At 40.8% G+C, this 23,330-nt stretch overlaps 3 protein-coding genes across 3 annotated transcripts; 1 reads left to right on the top strand and 2 right to left on the bottom strand.

Annotated features, from left to right (window-relative positions):
* The first annotated feature begins 255 nt into the window (after positions 1-255).
* On the top strand, positions 256-2,225 carry LOC143352422 (mitochondrial ornithine transporter 1). Its single transcript, XM_076784891.1, has 5 exons — positions 256-518; positions 989-1,225; positions 1,291-1,457; positions 1,542-1,814; positions 1,886-2,225. The coding sequence occupies exons 1-5, from the start codon at positions 437-439 to the stop codon at positions 2,060-2,062; spliced, it is 936 nt and encodes a 311-aa protein (XP_076641006.1). The 5' UTR covers positions 256-436; the 3' UTR covers positions 2,063-2,225.
* LOC143352421 (uncharacterized) lies at positions 1,880-4,974 on the bottom strand. The gene is made up of 8 exons (XM_076784890.1): positions 3,835-4,974; positions 3,595-3,756; positions 3,354-3,515; positions 3,052-3,280; positions 2,888-2,965; positions 2,533-2,808; positions 2,255-2,454; positions 1,880-2,019 (listed from the first exon to the last, which is right to left on the bottom strand). Exons 1-7 carry the CDS (start codon positions 4,836-4,838, stop codon positions 2,350-2,352), a joined length of 2,016 nt encoding a protein of 671 aa, XP_076641005.1. The 5' UTR covers positions 4,839-4,974; the 3' UTR covers positions 1,880-2,019; positions 2,255-2,349.
* Positions 4,975-5,494: 520 nt separating this feature from the next.
* LOC143352239 (uncharacterized) lies at positions 5,495-23,287 on the bottom strand. Its single transcript, XM_076784568.1, has 4 exons — positions 23,006-23,287; positions 7,627-7,724; positions 7,154-7,343; positions 5,495-6,434 (listed from the first exon to the last, which is right to left on the bottom strand). The coding sequence occupies exons 1-4, from the start codon at positions 23,012-23,014 to the stop codon at positions 6,312-6,314; spliced, it is 420 nt and encodes a 139-aa protein (XP_076640683.1). The 5' UTR covers positions 23,015-23,287; the 3' UTR covers positions 5,495-6,311.
* Between the last annotated feature and the right edge of the window lie 43 nt (positions 23,288-23,330).

Raw genomic sequence — 23,330 nt, 5'->3', positions numbered from 1 at the left:
ATACGTAAAGTTGTAATTGTTCACTGTATCGCTTTGCATCTACATGGACGATTTTGTATTTCCCGCTCATCGTCATTTCTTTTCCTCGAACGCCTGCGCACAGATTGATGCATAATGAGGGAGTGGGGATAGAAATTGCGACGTCAGAGGGGTCGCGAAGCGCGACGTTTGAGAAACAATGTGACTATTTAAACGCGCGTGCGTATTTTACATAAGATATCCACAAATCTGTGCTGTGAATATCATTGTGTAAATACAGAATTTATAAAGCTGAAGTTTCAGAGTTCCAGACGACTCGTACAATCAACAAATGGACTTTCCTTCTTTTTTCTTATCGGATGGGGAGCAGTAGATAGGCCACAGTCTCAGTGAAACCACGTGCTAACCTATTCTTCTCATTAAAAAGCCAAAGATCGGTTATTAATATAAAATAATAATGACCGAATTAACAGACGATGGGAACAAACGATTAAAGCCCGTAAAAGATGGTCTAATTGATTTTGTTGCTGGATCACTTGGTAAAAACATACCTTAATGAATTTGAATCTTTTTGATCAGCTTTTATATCTGTCAACAATATTCGAAACAGTATTAACGCGAATTAAGTGATCGATAAATTCGAATTAAATTTGTTGTTTTCTAACAAAGTTGTGTTTCAATTTTAATTCGTGATTACATGATAAGATATCATGTCATGATATATCCTATACGATATATTCTAATTACATATCCAATATTCAATCATATTCAATTATATATCGAAACTTTTGATTTAATTTACAAAAAGTGGAATAAAATTTGTTATTGTACGACCTTAATCAAGTAAAAATTTCGTATTTCGTTCGAAACTTTATGTTGTGATTCGATCTTTTGTACACTGACATATGAAATCACAAAAGAAACAAATAATGAAAGTGTTCTATGTTTAAGTTTAAGGAAACGCGAATATTCTGTATTTCTATATTTTTCTTTTATTTATCATTTCAAGGTGGGATAGCACTTGTGTATGTTGGGCAACCATTAGACACTGTTAAGGTAAAGATGCAAACATTTCCTTCCATGTACAGTGGAATGGTTAATTGTATCATTAAGACGTTGAAAACGGATGGAATAATACGTGGTTTATATGCAGGAACTATTCCTGCAGTGGTTGCAAATGTTGCAGAAAATTCAGTTCTATTTGCAGCATACGGGGGATGTCAAAAAGTCCTTTCTAATATATTAGGTAAAATCATTGTTCTCGCGGAAACAAGATTTTTATTTCTAGTTTGAAAAAATATGTTTCTGTAGGAGTAAGCAAGGTGGAGGACATGACGCCTATAGAAAATGCATGCGCCGGGTTTTTCGCTGCTTTTTTTTCCTCGTTAACATTATGTCCAACGGAGCTGATAAAATGTAAATTGCAAGCGATGAGAGAAGTCGAAAAAAGCATGGACAAACTGACGACTTCCGCTAGGGTAATTTAAAGGGCAAATCCTTCAAATTACATTAATGCCTAAATATGATATCATCGGTAATGGAATTATCCTTTTTTTTTTTAGAAACATATTAGCGCATGGGGTTTAACGAACCAAATTATTAAGGAACAAGGGATACGGGGCCTTTTCAATGGCTTGTCGTCGACCATAGTACGTGAAATGCCTGGATATTTCTTTTTCTTTGGAGGTTATGAAATCACACGAGAACTGCTCGCAAAACCAAATGAAAGTCGAAATGATATCGGCTGGGAGAAAACTATGGTTGCTGGTGCCGTTGGCGGCACTATACTATGGCTCGTAATATTTCCAGCGGACGTTGTTAAAAGTAGGATACAGGTTAGTTTCGTGCGTCATTAACTTATGCATGTGTAACAAGCGCGAAATTCAAATTATAATTCTGTTCAAAGGTGAAAAGTCTACAAGAACCGGCGTTAAAAGTAATGGGAGACATTATCAGGAACGAAGGTTTTACTTCGTTGTACAATGGTTTGAAACCATGCTTAATAAGGACAATACCAGCGACGGCGACATTATTCGTTACCTACGAATATACGAAAAAACTTATGGACAGCTATTTTGACTAACAACTACGATGAAATTTGTATTCCTTAATTTCAATTACATCGAAATGAGAAATGTGGTTACTTAATGATTATATATTTATATGCATATGCAAGTATTATTATATAAATATGTTTTCACAATGTAAATAATGCGATCAATTGTAATAAAAACTGTATTACTAAATTTCTGCTACAAATCATAAGTATACTTGCCTCATTCAGCTAAAGCATCAATACCAGTGGGAAATGAATACAAAATAAGTAATGATATTTCTGTTTTTTTCTTTTTTGACTACATATTATGGAATTTAATCTTTCCAATAATCGATGGGTTCTTTTTCCAAAACTAACTTCTTCAAATAAGAACATTTTTCCTCTTTGGTGAGATGCTTGTCCCACTCTTCTTTATCGAGCTGCAAGAATTTTGATAAATTTGTTTACATTGGGCTTTAGTAAATTAATTATCAATTGCAAGATATTAGAAATATTACTGGAATTGGTATATATCCGATGGACTGGAGTTGCCTGAGTCTTGCATACACTGGACCGCTATATTCGCCATGGTTCATTACTCGTGAATGATAACTCAATGGAACTAATATTTTCCACTTTATATTCGGTACTCTTTTAATCGTTCCATTTGGTATCTCTGATAAAATTGGTTGGGCTGGTACGCATTTGTTTTGCTCATCGAAACCAATGATAATGTCGCTGATATAATAATGCGGCAGGATGTAATCGACGTGAACATCTGGTCCAAACACCTCCTATTGTAATCAATTTAAACAATCAATATCTGTAGTAGCTTGAAATATCTTTTTGGGTATGCTTTTTTAACGAACGTACCTTGCACATGTACAAAACTTCCGTTCGAAACTTCAAATAACTGAAACCCTGCTCAACGGTCTCCCTAGCACAAAATTTCTGCAACAATAATACCGTCGAGCGTAAAGAAGCTTTTCGTGTGCTCCGAATTTGTTAGTTGAACTCAAAGAATTATTAAATAATACCTTTACTAGACAAGTACGCAATGCGTCGTCCAGTAGTGGACCTGTATAATTTGGTAATTCTATTTGAACAGTATAAGAAAGAATTAAGAAATCGCTTGTCATAAGCCACATATTGTTCTTGTATGCATTTTTTAGATACGTAGGTTCAAATATATATCTAAGCAGCTCTTCTGAATAGATCTTTTTATATGATAAATATGTGAGAATGTGAAAAAGAATTTTTGGATGGCTGTAATGAATTGTATAGAATAAATTAATATTTGTTTTAATTCCTGGTAAGAGCATATTCAAGACAAACTTACTCCTTAATTTCATGTGCCCTAATGGATTTATATGTTAACAATAACAAATTCAAAATCCTGTTACAAGCATCATGATATTCAGAATATGGGGTAATTGTACAGATAGCATAAAGAATCCTTTCAATATCTTTTAATCTTGCCGTTGAAAATTCCTTCTCTAATCTACATTCAATCTCAATATTAATCTTTTTAAGAATGAACATATCATAATTACTATTGTTTTACATTAAACATAAGTTACCTCTCAATAATATGCTTCATTATAACAGGATCATATACACGTAGAGCAGCCATTGTTTGTGCAACATGCACTAAAAGGAGCAACGTGTTGTTTTCCATATTTGAGCGAAATGCTACCAACAATTCATTGAATTTCTTTTGAATATTAAGATTGGCACTGTATCTAAAAACATGTATATATGTGTTAGTTATTTTGATAAGAATAAATAAAGGTATTGAATAAAAACTACGTTTTCTCTACCTCATTTGCTTCATTACTGCTCCTAGGGTGAAATCTTGTATAGTAGCTATATTCTTTGAAGTTTTTTCCAAGATCTGCGTGACCAACCGTGAATTCTGAATTTTTCTTTTCGACATAAAAAAGCCTCTACATGCGATACCTAGCTCATCCGGTGTAATTTCCGGTAATTTATCTAATAATTGACACTCAATCTCGAACATCTGTAGATTGGGAACTTTGCACATACTTAAATAAAATAGAACTTGAACCATATCTTTTCCACTTAGTTTAAACATTTTCGATGCCACTTTTCTTAAGCCACGCCACATAAATTGAGCATCGCATAAGTGCATTTGATAAAATGCATCTAGAGTAAATAATAACACTTTGATGTCTGAAGAAAAGAATCGTTGTGTACATTGTTTACTCAATTCTTTGGTAAAATAAGTATATGATTTAGTTCCTACCCACTTCTTATTCATCACAATTAGATACGGCATTAACATATGGATTTCCTTGTCACTGAATGCAGGTAGTTTTGTAACAAGATTGTTTAAAATATTTGCGTACATCTCGTCCAGCAGACATGAGCCGTTTAAATGATAATGCGCTAACTTTTTCATAGCGTTTAAACAGTTGAGTGAACTTTCTTGCGTCCAGTCCATGTTAACTATCTTCTCGACTTCTTCCGCGGTAACAATGAATGTCGATTTAATAGGGGGGACCATAGTCTCGGTAAAATTCAATGAATTTTGTAAAAACTTATGCATTCGCTGATGCTCGAACAACCTGTCGTCTTCATTGTTCGGAGATTCGACTTGGTTATACGCAACGTTCGTACATGTTCGTTGCACGGAAAAGCGTTCATATTCCTCTGGAAATCTTTGAAATGCAATGAAATTTCTTTTGTTCCACTCGATATTGCTACACGACACGTGGTTCGATTGTTTACATAATCTCAAGTTAAACAATTTTCGAACATTGCCGCGTCTGCAATTTAAAATTCTTCTTGCGATAACACTCATTGTTCCCGTTGATCGAAACGATGTAATTTTCTAAATGCACATTTAAGTTCTTTTATTGTTTTGAACACATTCCGGTACACAACTGTAAATGCATGTACTCGACTTGAAGCTATGTAGAGGAAAATATAAAACACGTGACTTTATCAGGAGCGTATCGAGATGCTGAAATTTTTGGGGAAAGAAGGGGTTTAGAATAGGGCATCAATCGATTAAAATTTTCAATTGGATCGACTGAAAAGGAATCGTGAAATCGTTCAATTCGTGAATCGTCAAATTAATCGTTTAAATGATAAGTAGAAGGAACTGCTTACAAGATTAAGAATGCCTTGAAGAAGTTTGCCCAGGGTTATTTTGAATAGGTACGGCCCTACCTGGCGAAGAAGAGACCAATGAGACGCTTGTTGTACGACAAACGCATTATGTTTTGCTTCAATAGTAAGTTTTGATAAAATTCGAATCATGAATGATCTATGTAGCTATCTTCACGCAAGTTCATCGAATGAACATCATTGAAGAATAATCATTTTTACCAAGGAACAGTTTCGATTCATGAGGAAATGGGGCCAGCTTGTTCACAACAAGCACAAATAAATTAATGAACGTTGCTTTGTTTCGCTACATAAGTCTAAGAATTTATTGTAGAACTTGTAAAATTTCAATATATTCAGATTTACATGTCAAGATATCTCTCGTGTGATCGCATAGAATATTACGCGCAATTTATCATTATGTTAAACGCATCAAGAACGCACGAAATTATATCTGGAAATAAATATTTCGATTAATACTGTACCGTCGCTTTCGAACGTAACGAGGTTATGACTAATTGTCGAATAATCGTTTATGTACAAGTGTTTCATTTACTGGTCACTCTTACTGGCAACGATTACAATAATCGGTAATTACTAGAATACGGATTTGATGCATTTATGAGTGGGTGAAATACAAATTATAATAAAGATATTAGAAGAATTTAAGAATGCTGTCAAATTATCGTAGATTTATTGAAATTATTAAACGAAGAAATACATTTTTATCTAACATGTCTTTTTTTTTATAGTTGACTTCAAAACTTATAATCGCTTTAAACCGCAGTCTAGTAGTCACCTACCGCGGTGGTCCGAAACTGTTGACGATGATTAATTTCGTACTTTCTTTTTAATAGGATAGTCCAAGGAATTTCTGCGAATTTCAAACGTGTTTTCTAATGCTTCAGCAGGCAATGTATTGTTAATAGCGTGGATACAATGTTTCCAATCAGATCTCAGTATCAGAGAAAAACGAGGGCAGACAAAAGGAATGGTTACATGAGACGGTCACAAGAGGATGGAGGGGCAAAGAGAAAGAGCGAGGGAGTTTTATTCTTGATGTAAACAGTATAGAAAGAGGGCAAAACACACACATTTCTGAAAATTCGATTAATGAAAAATGTTTGCACGAGTCGAGCAAATATTTATTTCCAGATCAGTCCATTTAATAGTTGGTGTCCGACGATTCCAATTCCGACAAAAAGTTCTCTAAGGGTAGCCTTCGTTCGTCCATCTCGTTGTTCCTTTGTTTGTGGCGGGCGGAGTATGCCGCGTCCCTTTGCAGATCCTGCGATTAAAATCAACAGAGTTGGTTCTACATTCTGTATTATAGTTCACTTCTCATTCAAAATTCGGAACACTCAAAATATGTATGCGTTTGATTGAAATACGAACCGAAAGTAGGGTGTGTAAGGCTCTTGTCGAAGGCCTAATTGTACGCGCATGCGTATAACTGACCGGTCAGCCGACTGACATTTAAAAAGCGCGCGAACCGCCAATTATTAAATGTTAATATCTCCAAAACGGAAGCCTAATTTACAAAAGGATAAAGGACTTTTTGATTTGTATTTTCGTTAATAATTAATACCGTTCGAACAAAGAACAATTAATGACAGAATTATTTATTGTCGCTATTAATTCCATGTACACAAACAATTAATGTACAATTAATTTCAAGGTTTAGTACTTCGAACTCAGGATCTATTTAGACCCCGCAAAAATGAACTCCGAGAAGCATTTAAGGTATCATGTAACGAAATCACAGCAACAAAATGCGAAAATTTCATTGAGTCAATGCCAGAACGCATAGAAGAGGTCATACGTGCATGTTGAAATGCATCTAAGTTTCAGGTAATACGAACTTTTGTTCTGTGTTGTAAATTATTGTTCATTTCTCCTTTGAATTACGTGCAAATTTTTATTAGATGGTCGAGAGTCAACGTTTGGTATACTTGATCGTGTAAAAAAGAAATCGAAGACTCTAATTGTAAGATGAAGAGGGCTTACGTTATCGAGGAGAGACATCAACAGCTTCGACAGCGACAGCGAACTGTACGGGTTGCGATGTCTTTCTTCGAGCTCCCTGATGCAGTTCACGTTCCCTTCGCTGCCATCGCAACCCAGCCTGTATATGTTCGGAATCATCGTGCGTTTCCTCGACATCGAGCCTCTGCACTGTATATGGAACGGGTGCTTCCTAGAGGGTTTCGAAGAAGACCGTGTTTTAATGTCGACGACACGATATTACGCATATAATCGATGCTCGCGTGGGTGGCGTATGAGGAATTAATTAAAAGAGAAACGAACGTCGAGGAGCGTCGTTCGTCAGGAATTTTTTTCTTTTTTTCTTGAAACATACGATTCTCGTTCGTAAAACGAAATAGTCTCTAGGAATTCGAATCAGAAGTGGCGCTCCTTCAAGTTTTGAACGACCCTTCGACGACTCTGCGAGCGTCAAGAGGATGCACATGTATACTCACTCGCAGTCAACCTCGTCTGTAAGCTTCTCGCCCCGGATGTGGAAGTAGCACAGGAAAATGGCGAGAACCACCATGCACCGTTGAACGTACACCACAGCCTAAACACAGAATTAATAGTCGCTCAATAGCTTGCCAAATGAACGCGCTGTTAAAAATGCATGAACTAATTTTAGGACATTACTAGTCAATAATTGTATATTATTGTAGGGTTAAATTGTAGAACGCAGATTACCAGTAGCTTCCACTTGTTGTAGCAGATATATTAACCTTTTGCACTTTACTATCCTCTCTGGGGGGCATCATAAATCTAGTCAGCAAAGCTAATCAAATCTCATTCAAATAGAGCAAGTATTTCCATACATAATGAACAAAGATGCGAGTGTAAAGAGTTAAACACCATTGCTTGGAGGTAACTCCTTTTTTCAATAAATCCACTGAAAGCCCAGATTCTACTAAATGAAATGGTCTGTATAGCAAACGCTTTCTTGTTGCAGACTCCTCAATTGCAATTGCGAACCAGCTGCTTCGAACGGTCCGAAGAGAGTGATTGAAGGGTCTACCTGTTGCAACAGCGAACGAGGAAGCGGGACAACAACGACCGCGAATAATCAATAAGCGTCCCGTAAATTCGCGCGTAACGAAGCGGTCGAGTCCGCTAAGTTTCGCGAGTCTCGTTCCGCCAGCAAACGGGAACAGGGCATCGAGTATTTTCATTCAAAATCGATATATCAGATGCCCATTTATTTTCCAACGGGACTGGGGCGGAAAAGGGGAACGGTTGCGGTTGCAGTTGGTGTCGGCTGTTGCATCAGCCAATTTGCGGCGAGTTTGTCCTCTCATCGATGCGGCTCTTGTTACTTGCCGGAGTCATCCATGTTGCGACACGCTTAACAATCCTGGCGCTCGGAAAATATCGCGCGGAGAACCGCGTGGGACGTCTCGGAAGATTTAGGCGACCGCCCCTGTTTATGACAACACCGGAGACGTTCGACCGTGGATAACGAGTAGACGTGTAACTTTTGCATTCTGTCGGAGAAACAAGCGGCCGAAGTTACGGTCACAGTTCCGCTCCTCGAAAGTTTCAAGACGATACCGTGGAAAACAAACGAACTTCAGAACTCGGGGACACGTATTCGAGCTCGCCGGAGTCTGTCAATGGATTCGTTTCTTCGTATCGCCGCTTCGATCACCATTTTATGCTCCTCTACTACCCCTACAGCAACTATTTATGAAACGTTAGAATTCTATGCGATGATTGCAAGAAATAGAACCTACGATGGAAATCTGTTTCTTTTGATAAAATTACGAGAAAATGACAACGGCTCTAGGGCACGTTATCGTCATAATTAAACGGTGCCAAACAGTTTGCGGGTCAAATCCGAATCACTCGATCAATTTCCAGCTCGCGACTCGGGTTTCCCGAGAGGATATTGCTGGAAGCATATCGGCATTGGAAACGTGGAGGCGTTCGGTGCATCTTCGAATGCTGCATGTCTGATTATTATCGAGTGCGAAAAAGCACTGACGCAAACGTTCGATGAAAGTAAAATCGTTTATGATAGACACTCGGAGGAGTCATAAAGCCGTGTGAAATTGACAACTCGCGACTGTAGTGGCAATCGTTGCTAATCGAAATTACGGAAAATGTTAACTAAAATGTATTGTTCCAACTGCAGCCTATTTTCTTGCAAACAGAATTTCAACCAATTCAGTCAATTGCTGTTCTAACCCTCCGTGGGTAATCTGGGTCGATTATATGTCCCCAGCGAAATTTCACTCTTGAATTTCGTTCTTTCCAATATTCAGTTTTTTCCCATGAATGCTTGAAAAAACACTTGACGTTCCAACGATTATATATTAAAATAGAGACTTAAATACGTGTTCCAGAATTTTTTACATTTTTTAAAACCTTTTGAACGTACAATTTCATTGAAACTCTCTGTACCAGTGTTCGACTGACGCTCGAACTATTAGAATTAGTTCTACGCTGATTAACATTTGTTTACAAGATATATTAGTCAGATTATATGAAAAACCACGGCAATAGTACAGCCTGTATGCTAACCCTAGGCGCGCTTGTAATATGTATCGGGTGTTTGATCGGTTCGATTTAGATCCCAGAGACCGATTGCCGGGTCTCGCGAGAAATCGGTGGAGGAAATCACCCGGTAAGATCGTTATCGATTAAACGACCAGCCTATCGAACGGTAGACACGTAGACAGTCGCAAAAGCCGGCTACGCGAGATAAGTTTTAACGCGTTCTCCAGGCTGTCTTTTTGCATATCGTCGCGATATGGATTATCGTCGTGATAATAAGTTCGTCGTTCCGCATATTAATACTCCTCGAAACGCGACTCGAACGTTCATTCCGAACAGCAAGGTCGAACGCGTGACTTTTAAACCCTCCCACGCTTCGTTTCTTTCACCTTCGTAGTTTTCTTTTCCTAAACGATCTCTAATGGACCGTTGATGCTGTTGGTTTTACTGCGCGAACGAGTGCCCGAAAAAAAGTGCTCGTGCGTCACTGTACGTGCATGCTGCACTTTGCAGAATATTATTTTGCAATCGGATACCTCGAGGCTCGCGAAATTAACACAGTTTACGAAAGGCGTCTATTTATCTCCGTGAAGTTTCACAGATTCGATAGGCGGTTGAATAAATTCATCGTAAGTGCGCCTTTGCAAACTCAATGATCGCACCAAAGTTAAAGTCTCTGGGACCCGCCATTTTGTCGGGCGCTGAGGCTGTCACAGCCGTCGTACCGTAATTAAATTCTTTGAAATCTGAATATTTCTATAATACGAATAGAATGAATGGAAACCCGTTCTCCGCGCTCTTTTGTTTGTTAGCATCTGTTATTTAGCGACTATTATTTAATACAATCTGCGCGTTCGCATAGTCTCGCTAGGGACCGGGAGCCGACAAAACTCGGATTTTACAAATAAGTGGTGGGCTACAGAAACCGTTATCTGTTTATAGGTGTAGGCTATTTGCGCAAATGTGAAAAAATCGCCCCCTTTTCGGCTCGGATTGGGGCAAAATTGCCCGCATAGAATGTGTTGATAGCTTTCAGAAGTGTAGGATTCACAGCCGAAAATGTCTTGACGAGTTTCACTTGTAACGTAACTCTCGGCAATGTAATTCAACGATTTCCTTTCGCATGATTATTTAAACTAAAATTATTGAGCTTCTTCCAAATTGCAATCATAGAAAATTCTAGTAAGAGTCACGCGCACTTACAACGAGTACTCAAGAGAGAAACAAGGGACACTGTAACAAGAAAGATAAGCATCGCATGTTGGAAGCAGAGTCATTGTTATTCAGACTGGAGTTACCAGCATCGCGAAAACAGCGATTTCGCAATTTCAGGTGATCAATGATCTCGCAGCGATGACGCGACCGGACGCAGGCGTATATTAACCCGGAATTTATCAAAGGAACCGCTGAATTTCGGGCGGATGGTAGGTGGTGACGCGCAACAACATCGCACACGGTTAATTTTAGTTAATTGGTGGCCATCCTAATTACGGAAATTATGCAAATGGGTTGTCAATCGACAGCGCGGCCCGAAAAAGCTTCCGCCTGCAACGGTTCACGTTTCGCCGTTTACTTGCTTCTCCGGGAATTCGGCGAGAGCAAGAATCAAATCGGTCGCAGAACTCGTCCGGGTTCCAACCGAAAAGCAAGATCAAGACAATGCGCGAATCAATGGGCGCCAAACGTGGTGCAACTCCCACGCGGATTCGTTCGTCGTGCATCAGCGGGAATATTTATTGTCAGCCGTCGACGAGCTTCTCCGACAGTTTGATCGTCGTCGGCAGCGAAATTATCTTCGCCTAGACACGCATCGATAAACTGCAGTTCCGCCAAACCGCATTACTTAACTCTTTGACGCTTGACGCATTTGCGAGATTGCCTCGTGTTCCGGGGAACGCCTTTTTGAGAACGGCGATGCAGGCCGACGAGGGTGGCAATCGTCCGATTGTAATTTGTAGATTGCGGATCTGTGTGCACATTCGTTCCCGTATTATCCATATTCATTCTCATGTTAACGTACATCTCATATTATATTCTGTAGACCTTTATACTTTACTGATTTCCGAAGATTTTAGTCAGCCTTGGTAAATGCACGAAAATCCGTGCACTAGATGTTGGTTAATTAAAGGGGATTCTGGTAAAATGACAATCTTGAAATACGCGGGAAATATTTGACTTTCTTTGAAATGCTTGAGACGTATCAGTTGTACGCACAGACTTTTAGAACTGAAGGTCATTTATGGACTGCAGATCTGCATGGCACTTATGATGAAAATGAGTCGGTGAAATTTAAGACAGATCGTACAAACTCGACAGTATCTGCATATCGTTTTCAGCTTAATCAATTTATTAAAGAAAAGATGATACTCCTTTTTAGCTTCAGTGACTTACGATTCAGATCCACAGGCTAATAATTCGTGATAGTGTTTGGTGGATTGCGGATTTTCATGAAAAATAAAAGCTGTCTACGTTAACTAAGATATACGAGCTGTATGGACATACCAGTTCTTTTCTTATGTGAAACAACAATATTTTTAAATTCTTTAAATGCTTTTATCTCTTCGCACTCGATGCGTTTATTTTCGACGCACGTAAACGCGTAAAATCCGCAGTCTCGCGACTAGAAATAGTAAGAATAAAATATTAATATCGAAGCGTGTTTCACAGGGGGAAGCTGCGAGATATTTCTGACGAGTAATAAAAATCCCGAGCTACGAGGAACCGGCGGTACGTTTATCACGTGTATTATACGATTACAGTGACGCGCGTTTTCCCGTATCGGCTTTACTTCGCGTCGGGAGACGAAAGGTAACATCTGGCCGCTTTTTAATTGAGAAACATTGCGCGGGTGTTCGGAAACGAGTTTACGGTTACATGCTCGAACGTGTCACGGTACGTTTGCCCCTCTTTACAAGGTATCTCTCGCGTTCCCGCCCCTATTTCTTCATTAAGACATGCTCGGAGTACGTACACTGTGCTTTCCACGTGCATACAACAACGCGCGATTTCGTGTGTACGCGACACAAATTGGAATTTCAATCGACACGTTGATTCGTTAGGAATCCTAATTGAGGGAACTCGATGCGAATACAACGCGAAATCATAACGAAGTCGCAGAGAGACCATTCTCGCGAAATCAAAGTACTACAAATGGAGAAAAATTCCATGTTCCACGTTTTGCGAACTGCATTGAACGACGCACAAAGAAATCCGGACAATCGTGGTAATTAGACTGCGGGGTTCTGGAAAAATATAAATTTTTTCCATCAGAGGCAGGATACGAGCGTTAAATGGAAGTTTGTACTCTTGATAATTTTAATCGCTTGAAAATAACGTGACCACGGTATCGTGTTCTTTTGACGCTTATGCTCGCGTTTCGCCTGCTCGTTGTCCTCTTAACCAGTTAGCTGTTGCGACCTCTTTGAAAAATGTGTACCTAAGTTGCGTAGCAAAAATTAACCGCTGTTTGAATTATAGCTGTTTTGACGAGTATACTCGTCACGACACAAAATATTGCCATTTCTTCGTGACGAGTATACTCGTCAAACACAGTTAACTGGTTAAATGTATAAAATCCGCGGTCACGCTATTCAATCTGGTTCTCGTTCTGGATCATTGTGTTCTGACGAGTTCCGAAGGAAGAAGCGCGCACAGTGTCACCGTTCGCATATAAGAATTTATTCGTTCGAGGCTGATCTTATTCGGAAAGTTGTTCCGACTCTTCCGACGCCTCCAACCCCGTCGAGGAGAGCATTTTCCCGCGAAAGAAAGGAACCGAAGTGTCACCAGGTCCCGCACAATTTAATTTAAGGTCGTTTGGGCATCGATTAAGGCGACCGTAAACACCGGTACCGGTAACAATCCGCAACAGAGAATTAATTATCGAAGGACAGCCCCCCCCACCCCTTTCTCGGTATCAATTACTGCGTTTTCGTGGAACCACGTCGTTGTTTGTTCGAGGGACGACGACACGCACCAACGTTACACGATCGAACACCGTAAGAATAATGTCGCAGCTCTTCGGTTCGATTCTCCAAAAGACAATTCCCCAAGGTACTCTCGAACCTTTCGTCCTTGGACGAAAAACCTTCGGGGCGGGAAAGGGAGTTTGCTGAGAAATTTCCCGAAGACACGCCCTTCCCGATGGAGCACACGTGCGCCTCGTAAAAATCTCGCTTTTCCATCCTGTATCCGATATGCGAACACGACATTAAAAATTACGGTATCGATCAACCATTTTTTTTTTGCCAAAGACTCGCGGGGCTTCGCGCATTTACTTTGATCATTTATTCCGCGGGGTTTTTCCGTTCGCGGTCGGAATCGGATTTCCCGAAGCTTTTATATCCGGTTACAATCGCGCGATCATTCGCGGAGCATGTTCGACACGCGCTGCAGCTGCTAATGATCACGCGCCGCAAACCTCGGCTGGCCGAAAATTAATACTTTACCTAGCTGAAGCCTGTTAACACGTTAACGAAATTGAGGTAATTCGATCGCTTTAATCAAAACTGTAAAGTTAAAGTCATAGTGTTTACTTCTTGAAGCTTTCCAGAACCCGCAAGTCCCAATCAAAACCGTTTCAGCCAACGACGTTATGAGAAAAATTAATTTACCTGCTAAAATAAATTAACCTGTCGATACGCTTACTGTTGTACTTCGATGACGGAACGTTGTTTGTTCAAGCTTGAAAATGAATTTTGGAATCGAATGTGTCTAATTAGCTCGCAATCTGCCAGAGGATTGAACGAGTAATTAACCCTTAATAATCGAGTGGTGACTCTGAGGCGACACTAAAAATTGCTGTACCGTTATTGGAAATATTGCAAAACATTCAAGTATTGCATAAAGTATTGTAACATAAAATGTATCGTAATACATAAAATGAAAGAAATCATATAGAATGAATATTTCCTAAGTCGGAAGAAGCGTTTGGTTTTGCAAATGGTTAATACATCATAAACCTCGAGTTGAGTTTTTGCTCTATCGAATGAATTGCTTCGATTGCCGTTTATCATGGCAGGCTATCATGGTAATAGGATTCGGTGAAGGCGTTCGTTCGCAATCGCGGATGTTTGCCTCCCACGCACCCCATTGCCCACCCCCTCGAAGCAAAAGCGTAACACCGAACAGGGACCGCGTGTCCTAACTTTTCGCGTTATGGGAACCGTCGCGTCGTCGCTGGGCAAAAATATTCTCGATCCCTCGTTTACTTAGCGACGAACTTCGTCCTCTCTCGACGGAGGAAAGAATGATCGAGCTCTTCCTCTCTTGGACCGGACGCGTTCGATCGTTCGCAACTGAAACGAAACGGCGAAACAACAATAAGGGAATGGTTCACGCTGTTTGGTTTTTCTTTCTGTAACTAATCAAACGCCTTTCACGAGACGCGACGGTGTGTGCCAAGGGCTGCGTAAACATTCGCTCGAGCAATTTGCCTGCGTTGTTCAGGTGAATTCTCGCGAGTTTCCTCGACCATTTACCGCCACACGTGTAGTTACTGTCTAACGAGATCGAGACCCAAAAGACTGTACAAAATCGGTGCTATTCCGCCAATTAAACAAGAAACTGGAAAGACAAATGGTATCGTTGCATTGTGTCGATCATTGTGCACATTCCTGCTTTCTTTTATGGATTCAATTTATACAGGATGTTCATTTGAAAACTTTCCAGCCGAATATCTCGAAAAGTATGAAAGCCAATGAGAAAGTATCCTACGAAAATTGCTGGTCTTTTTACATACAATAAGATCCCATAAGAAAAGATGTAGGTTTCCATTTGAAAAAACAAAGTTGACCTTCAAATGACCTTGAAAACGCTACCCAAATAAAAAACTCATACTGCCCCCCTCTTTCCACCTCATACATTTTTAATGTTGCTTTAACAGTAGAGCTCATTGGCAACGTGGTACAGTTTTAAGCTAATTGATAACAGTGAATTTCTGATAGAAGTTGAATCATATTTTTTGGTACAGAATTGTTATCTCTAGAGATTGAAGAAGGTTCGATTACTCTCTCAATTATGTTTCATTTTGTTAAACAGACTCGTAAGATGGATTTTGAAGAAATGGATCCCAATGTGCGAGACAAATCAAGGAGAATAAGTTTCAGGAACAGACACACCGAGTGTACATTCTTAACTAAAGAGAAATCTTCTTAACTGTACTCGGATTGTAACAAAACGCATGTCCTCTGGAACGCGATCGATTTTAACGAAAGCGTTCCCAGTCGAGAGTCGTGATCTTTTTAGGGAATGGGTCTCGTGTTAGACAACTGTACCCTATATATATTGAAGATCGAGAATCCTCGAGACTTCCATTCGACGACATCGTAGGCGTCTCTGAAGAGCACTGTCGATTCCCGGGGAACTCGCGGAACCGTAAATTGTTAATTTACCGTTCTCGCGTTGCAAGACATGGCCGCGACCGAATGCACAAAGGATTAGGCGGAAGGTTACTAAGTCGCGGAGCTTTCCACGAACGGAAGAAGAAATTCTGCCAGTCGAGATGCAATTATGATGGGGAACGGATGCCGGTTAATGCTGTTGCGAGGAGCGTTGATGTAACAAAAGGATCGGCGGACGAAGAGGAGCCAGTTAAGGGAAAAGAAGATGAAGAAAAAGGGTTTTTGAAATTTAGATGAGCGAATTAACAGGTGTGGGAAGTTATCGATAACGAGCAGCGATGGGACCGAGCATCTTTCACCCGAGTTGGACTCGAATCCTCTGTAAGCATTTCTGAAAATAGCAACAGAATTCGTTGTGTATACTCATCGAAACCTTGCTGGTTTTTGAAATTGTCCCAAATTTTCACCTCTATTCAATCAATTGCGAGAATGTTCAGATATCATACTATCGCTACATGTAGATTTCTGAAACTGAAAACGGCGAGTATACTGATTGAAACCTCGCTGCTTCCGAACAGTAATCGAAGCTGAAAAAAAAATGGGACTTGCACGCAGAAATTGGCTCGGATTTCGCTCTCGATCCGATCGCTAATGGCGAGAATTCTCAGATATCCGGTAAATCTATTATCCAAAGCGTAGATTGTTCTTGCTGGAGCGGATATCCGAGAGTTGTTCAGACAAGAGCGAGGAAACGCGGCGATCGCTCAAGACCCGACAACATCCTTTTATCTCGATCCAGTCCGACGGTCGATCGCCGATTTTACTTTCTGACGAGATCAAACAGAAACACGACAGCAGCGTAAATAATCGGGGAGGAGAGATAAATAGAGAAAGATAAAGAGAGTGAGAGAGAGAGGTGGAGGACACGAGAGCAAAAACCGGAGGCGGAGAAGCGCCACGAACGCGCGATTTAACCCCCAACCACGGCCGGGATGTGGGACGCCCTGGCGTCTCTGCGTCTGCTGGCATACAAAAACCTTCTTCATCCTTTTCTCTTCGGGTCCCCGCAGTTTCAGCGTTCGCTGCGGCTTCTTTTCGAGCCAACTTCAACAAGGTTTCGTTCCCCGTCCACTCGAATTTATCCCGCCAGTGCGTATCATCGACACGTGGCTTCCGGATGCGGTGTTTCCTCGCTCCTACGACAATCCACTTAATCCCCGTGCAATCTAGTATTTTTAACTAATTTTTAAAATGTCACCTTTTTGTCTTTTGGAGAGTTTAATTTTTAAGCTTTAAGAATTTTGTACGATTCAACCGTAGAAACCACATGAATATTTCTCACGTAAGATCATTCTACGGACTCTCTCAAAAATATGCGGATATTTTCCCTCGCATCGCTCCAGCCATCTCGACGATTCGTTCAATCGTTTCTCGTCACTTCGCGTATGTCTCGATCGCTGTAATTATTATGGAAGCCGGAGAATCGAATAGACGGAAGTACGCTCGTAAATAGTTATGGTTGCCGACCGTGGGCAATGCCGACTGTGTACGTGCAGTAACGAGCCGCGACGAAAATCCTTGGCGCCACAACGAGCTCGCTCGAACAGTATCAAACGAAACTTATCCGTAACGGTATCGGAGGAGTTCGAGACGAAAAAGTTCAGCTCCTCTGACTTGTAACAGCTGTAAAAATTTATGATCCCGTGAGAAACGCGTTTTGTAATTTTCTATAAAGAACGGCATATTGAAATGGCGGATTGGTTATCGTAAAATATATCGGACTGGAACGGAAGCGTTCGGCTGTCGTCGTTCAATGCCGTGAATCAGGAACCGTTCTTCTACCTGAAGCAATAACTCAAAACGACAATGGGGCTGTCTCATTGTCGCGACAAATGAGCAATACGATATTCACACTATTTATGCTGTCGCCTGGGCATCCCCTGGCGTCCTCTTCGCGGAAATAATTCGATAAACAAATTGCAAGACGTATACAGAAATTTTGTTTGATATCAAAACCCTTTAAATCCTTTAAATCCTTTAAAATCATTATTTTGCGCATTCTATGCATTTATGCAATATAAAGCAACTCCTACCACTTGTAATTAACGCGGAGGACTGTGTCCGCCTAAAAATCAGCGAATTAGTTTACCCCTTGCGAACTATTATATTCTCTAGTGGCTAAATATCGAATTTGATTTTTATTTTAATTATTTTGCAGATGTTTTCATCTTGAAAATTGCTCGCAGATGCTAAATGACAGAATCGATTGGACCGTTCACTGGACTTGACTCTAAGGAATCGAGAATAACTAGATGAATTCTGAATAACTAAATGAAGTGGGGAGATACGTATCTCGCGTCGCGCGTAGAATGTATGAATTATGCGGGCGGTATCTTTCCCGGCAAGATGTGCCGCGTTATTATCGAAAACGGCGCTGTGCCCACGTGTTCTTTTGCCACAGATATCAGATACCATTTACAATCGCCGAAGGGCGTACGAGGGAAACAGGGGGATCGTTTCAGCGAACTGTTGCGGCCCACTTTGTCAATGATTCCCGTCGAACGGTGTTTTATCGAGTTCGCGGACGCCGATAACGCGACTCCATTCGAGAGCGATGCAATTAGCTTCCAAAAGTTTGCCACTTCTTGCCAAACTGTGTGACAATTCGTGTCTCTGCTTCTTCGTTTTTTCATTCCTCTCTATCTATTCCGTGTCAGACGCATCGTTGATCCTCAACAACTAATCGTTAGACTGCGGATGTTCGCGCAATTTGCAATTTTGAGAAAGTGGAATCAAATGAAATCTTATTTTCAGTAGCCTTCGCGGGACTGAAATAAATAAAGATCGTATTAAATTCTTTTGAAAATTTTCAGGAAGCATAAAGATTCGCAGTCTACTGATCACTCGTAGAAATTACGATTGGAACGTTTGTACCGTGTGATATCAGACTATTAATGTGAGGATAGATGCTTCAATAAACAAGTTCAATACGAAACAACACCATCTCATTTTACGTATGCTGCTTCTTTATAAAGCAAACTGTTTTAGTCAGTAGTCGAATTGGTTGAAATAAATTTCCTGAACAATCAGTGGCTCGTTGAAATTGGAAGACCTTTTCAGAACGAACGTATGCTACTTCAACAATTGCCTCGAGTTTTTATTTCGCGATTCCAGGTTCAATTGTAGCCGCGCGCGTCACCTTTGAACTTCTCGGGCGGCGTTCTTATGTCGATATTGCATATTTATGCATTCCCACTCGATAAACGGGAATCAATGATAGAAACAACAACGAATTCTCATTTTCGTGATATCATTCGTATATCCCAGGGTGCTTCCGATGGATATTTAGAGCGCTTCCTTCGCGATTCAATTCGATCCGGCAACCGATGAATTATCGCCGAGCGTATTTTATCTCGCCATAATAACGTTCTCCGGAGTGTCGTGGCCCGTCCGGCGGAATGGAAATAAGCGCATCGAAATTTCCCGATCTCCAGTAAATAAAAATAGATCTCCGAGTTTTACGATCCTCCCCGGAGGATGATCGTTCCCGACGACGCGACAGTCGCGCGAACGATTGCTTTACCGACGATCGCCGTTGAATGATATAATACGAAAATATTCCTTTTCAAGCAGGACCAACTCTGTTCTACACCGATTCGAAATACTAATGCGAAAATGTTCGTGCCCGAATTCCAGTTGTATTTTATTAAGAGATCGGGCATGAACTTTTTCGCTGACCTAACAGGATTTGTTTCCAGTGGTCGAGTCGGTGCAGCCATTTTGAATGATCTAACACGAAAATATTTCTTTTCAAACAGGACCCACTCTGTTCTACACCGATTCGAAATACTAATGCGAAAATGTTCGTGCCCGAATTCCAGTTGTATTTTATTAAGAGATCGGGCATGAACTTTTTCGCTGATCTAACAGGATTTATTTCCAGTGGTCGAGTCGGTGCAGCCATTTTGAATGATCTAATACGAAAATATTTCTTTTCAAACAGGACCAACTCTGTTCTACACCGATTCGAAATACTAATGCGAAAATGTTCGTGCCCAAATTCCAGTTGTATTTTATTAAGAGATCGGGCATGAACTTTTTCGCTGACCTAACAGTTAGGATTTATTTCCAGTAGCCGAGTCGGTGCAGCCATTTTGATGCGCTCTGCATTAAGAAATCGCTTAATCCTTGAATTGATCATCCTTGTGGATCTCGTTAGACTAACAGCTCAGCTGAAAACGTTCATGCGTGCTCAACTTTTTAACTTGATTCTTGAGATGCTCGAAAGTAATTAATAGATTGCTGATCTAGAACGTAAAGTTCGATAGAATTTAATATGATTTTTAATTCTTTTGGACCCGCAAAGACAGGTAACATTACACTTTTACGTAGTAATTAAAACTTAAAACTGGAATTATCGAAAAGTATGCAAGGAAACGGCCGGAATCTTTCAGACGCCTCGCGTCGTTCGTTACGATGATAGAAATAGTAAGAATAGTGGAAGATAATGTTTATTTTTCAGGAGTCTTTACCAAAAGCATTTGAGACATAAGAATCCTCTGAAGAAAATCGAATTCGACTGTGATATAATAATTACAGAGTCTCCGCGTTTTAGTTTCACCCTAACGCGATATCCCGAATTTACAAACCGCAAACAAAATATCACGGGCGCGCGCGTACGCCGCAAATACATATGTGAGCGGGACAAACGATGGAACACAAAAGAGGCTGTAACACGAAAATAGGAACGTGTCAGACTCAAAAGCACGTGCATAAACTTTTCTTGCCGTTTTCGTGTCCTGAATTCACCCCCGCAAGCTGCGAAACTCCCTCGATAAATTAGCACCGTGTCTACAATCCGCACACATTCGAAGCTGGTACACTAAAATCCAGTTACATCTTCGTTCTACCGATGGCTAAACTTTTCCGAAAGCATTCTCGTCTATTAATTCTACGGATTAATTGAGCCCGCGTCGGGGAAAGCGCGCGAAACTTCAAAATCGATCCGGAGACATTAGGAACCGGGTCAGAGCTGCTCTAAAAGCTCCGAAAGTGGACAACGGTATTCCACGATGGAGAAAGGCGACCACGATGTTTGTGCTCGTCGTAACCCTCGTGCACGTCACACCTCTGTTTCCCTTCGCCCTCAACCCCGCACACTACCCTACATATACTTTAAAGCAAATTAGGCGCGCCGCGCGCCCGCCGCGGCCTGCAACCACGAAATCGTTTCGCGTTAACCAATACACACGTACTCTCGGTTACGTCTTCCGCGAGGATTCCACACGGAACGGTGTTCAATTTCCCGAAGATGTTGAGTGCCCGACAAACACCCGGCAAAACTCCTCGGGGATGGGACGCTTTTTCTAATTGGAAAGGGGAACCCCGTGTCAAACTATTAGGCATGGCAAAATCAATCGTCATCCGAAATGGTGACTGCCACATGATGGCCATTTTACCCTTCGCGTACTAAGCTGTACCTGATGTTAATAATTTCAACTACTTTGCACGAAATTCATTCCGTAATTTTTCCAACAACATTGTTTTACAGCGACAGATGATCCGCAATGGTGACTGCCACTTGCTGGCCATTTTACCCTTCGCGAAAGGTACTCAGCTGTACCTGATGTTAATAATTTCAACTACTTTGCACGAAATTCATTCCGTAATTTTTCCAACAACATTGTTTTACAGCGACAGATGATCCGAAATGGTGACTGTTGTCACTTGCTGGCCATTTTACCCTTCGCGAAAGGTACTCAGCTGTACCCGATGTTAATAATTTCAACTACTCTGCACGAAATTGATTCCGCAATTTTTCCAACAACATTGTTTTACAGCGACAGTTGATCCGAGACGGTGACGGTCGCTCGCTACCGAATGCCAATTTACCGAGCTAATTGCTAATTTAGTTAATTTGCCGAGCCGCATTCGATGTTGAAATTGTGTACTTTACACGAGCTTCGTTTTGTAATTTTTCCACCGAGTAATTTCGTTTTGGATTTATGGAGACAGATTGCCGCGCTGCGTTGGCCCGAGTGAAACGATTACTTTAGCGAAACTATGACAGCAACGGTGACACCTTATCTTCAGCGTGGCTCGTGCGTGAAGGATTAACACATGCTTTGACTATCAAGACGGATCTTTAAGAATGTTGCGATATCGAGGCAATTTGCTGAATGAAACGAAAATTGAAAAGTTTGTCCCATTTCTGGGAGGCGTGACATTCAAAATGTCAATCTAGGAACGAAGCGATTTTTACGGACTACTTTTAGTACACGTTTTCTCCGAGAATACGAATATAATTGAGAACTTGAGGAATCTGGATGTGTTTCATGGCAAAACTATGAATCTACGAATCAAGTTATCTCTAAATATAATAACAGATCTTGTAGATGTGGATTCAGATAAGAATCTTCAAGTAGAAATGACTAAGAAAAAGGACTAAAATATAGACAAGAAATAGTTGTTCAACACGTTAAATTTCACACGAGAATCACCAGATAAAAGTAAACGAGGCAAATAGAAATGATCAGAAACTTCCCGGTAGAAAATGGACAAGACGGCCGCGAACTATTAAAGCATACATTGGTCTTTATCACGCTGGTCTCCGTGCAAGAATGTTCAAGTAAAAAGACATACAAGAACACCAAAAGTGATTAAAAAAGTACGTAGATCCCCGACCAGCTAAAATTCTTACAAGAATCTCCGGCCAATATTGAAACCGGACAATAGTACCAAGAAAAAGAGAAAGTATCAAAAACCGCGACGATCTAAACTCTAAAATCCCCACAAGAACCTCCAACCAAAAACTGATAGAAGACGACCGACAATATTATTGAAAGAAAAACCCCGTTGAATGTTTTACAAGAACTTTTTGACAAGAACGTACAAGACCGGAAGCAAAGCACAACAAGACCGGAAGAACCGGAAAGGTCCCCGGCGAATTATTGTCTCGGACTGTTTTTGCGAACACTGTAGGTAAGATAAAGTCACTCACCGTCGTCATCTCGAGGATCGAGCAGTCGGAGTTGGAGGAAGCACGCGGACCCGGCGTCTCAAGTCCTCCGGCGGATGAAAGAGCGTGAGCAGGTGTCGAGCGTGATTGGTACCAGGTAGTTAGCGTCCGTTCGAGGAAGAGTATATCGTGGTCACGAGTCACGAATTTAGCGGATTCGAGTCGAGTCCGAGAGGTTTGGCGGGTTCCTTTCGCGATTCTGTCTCGTCCGACGAAGAGAGAAGGGGGTTGGTGTGATACCGCGGGAGCCTCTGAGTTTGGAGGTCAGAGGGCGAGTGATTGGTGGAGCTTGCGCGGGCCACATTTA

This window comes from Halictus rubicundus, chromosome 3 (assembly GCF_050948215.1).
Source record: "Halictus rubicundus isolate RS-2024b chromosome 3, iyHalRubi1_principal, whole genome shotgun sequence".
In the NCBI taxonomy this organism is placed as follows: domain Eukaryota; kingdom Metazoa; phylum Arthropoda; class Insecta; order Hymenoptera; family Halictidae; genus Halictus; species Halictus rubicundus.
This window is presented reverse-complemented; position numbering and strand designations above follow the sequence as displayed.

Coding starts and splice junctions, on each gene's coding strand:
- LOC143352239 (XM_076784568.1), bottom strand. Junction 7,344..7,626: donor ACAGACGAGGTTGACTGCGA/GTGAGTATACAT, acceptor GAAACCCTCTAG/GAAGCACCCGTTCCATATAC. Junction 6,435..7,153: donor TGATGTCTCTCCTCGATAAC/GTAAGCCCTCTT, acceptor TTTTAATCGCAG/GATCTGCAAAGGGACGCGGC.
- LOC143352422 (XM_076784891.1), top strand. CDS start 437: ATGACCGAATTAACAGACGATGGGAACAAACGATTAAAGCCCGTAAAA. Junction 1,458..1,541: donor AACTGACGACTTCCGCTAGG/GTAATTTAAAGG, acceptor TTTTTTTTTTAG/AAACATATTAGCGCATGGGG. Junction 1,815..1,885: donor TTGTTAAAAGTAGGATACAG/GTTAGTTTCGTG, acceptor TTCTGTTCAAAG/GTGAAAAGTCTACAAGAACC.
- LOC143352421 (XM_076784890.1), bottom strand. CDS start 4,838: ATGAGTGTTATCGCAAGAAGAATTTTAAATTGCAGACGCGGCAATGTT. Junction 3,757..3,834: donor GCAGTAATGAAGCAAATGAG/GTAGAGAAAACG, acceptor ACATGTTTTTAG/ATACAGTGCCAATCTTAATA. Junction 3,281..3,353: donor AGGGCACATGAAATTAAGGA/GTAAGTTTGTCT, acceptor AATTCATTACAG/CCATCCAAAAATTCTTTTTC.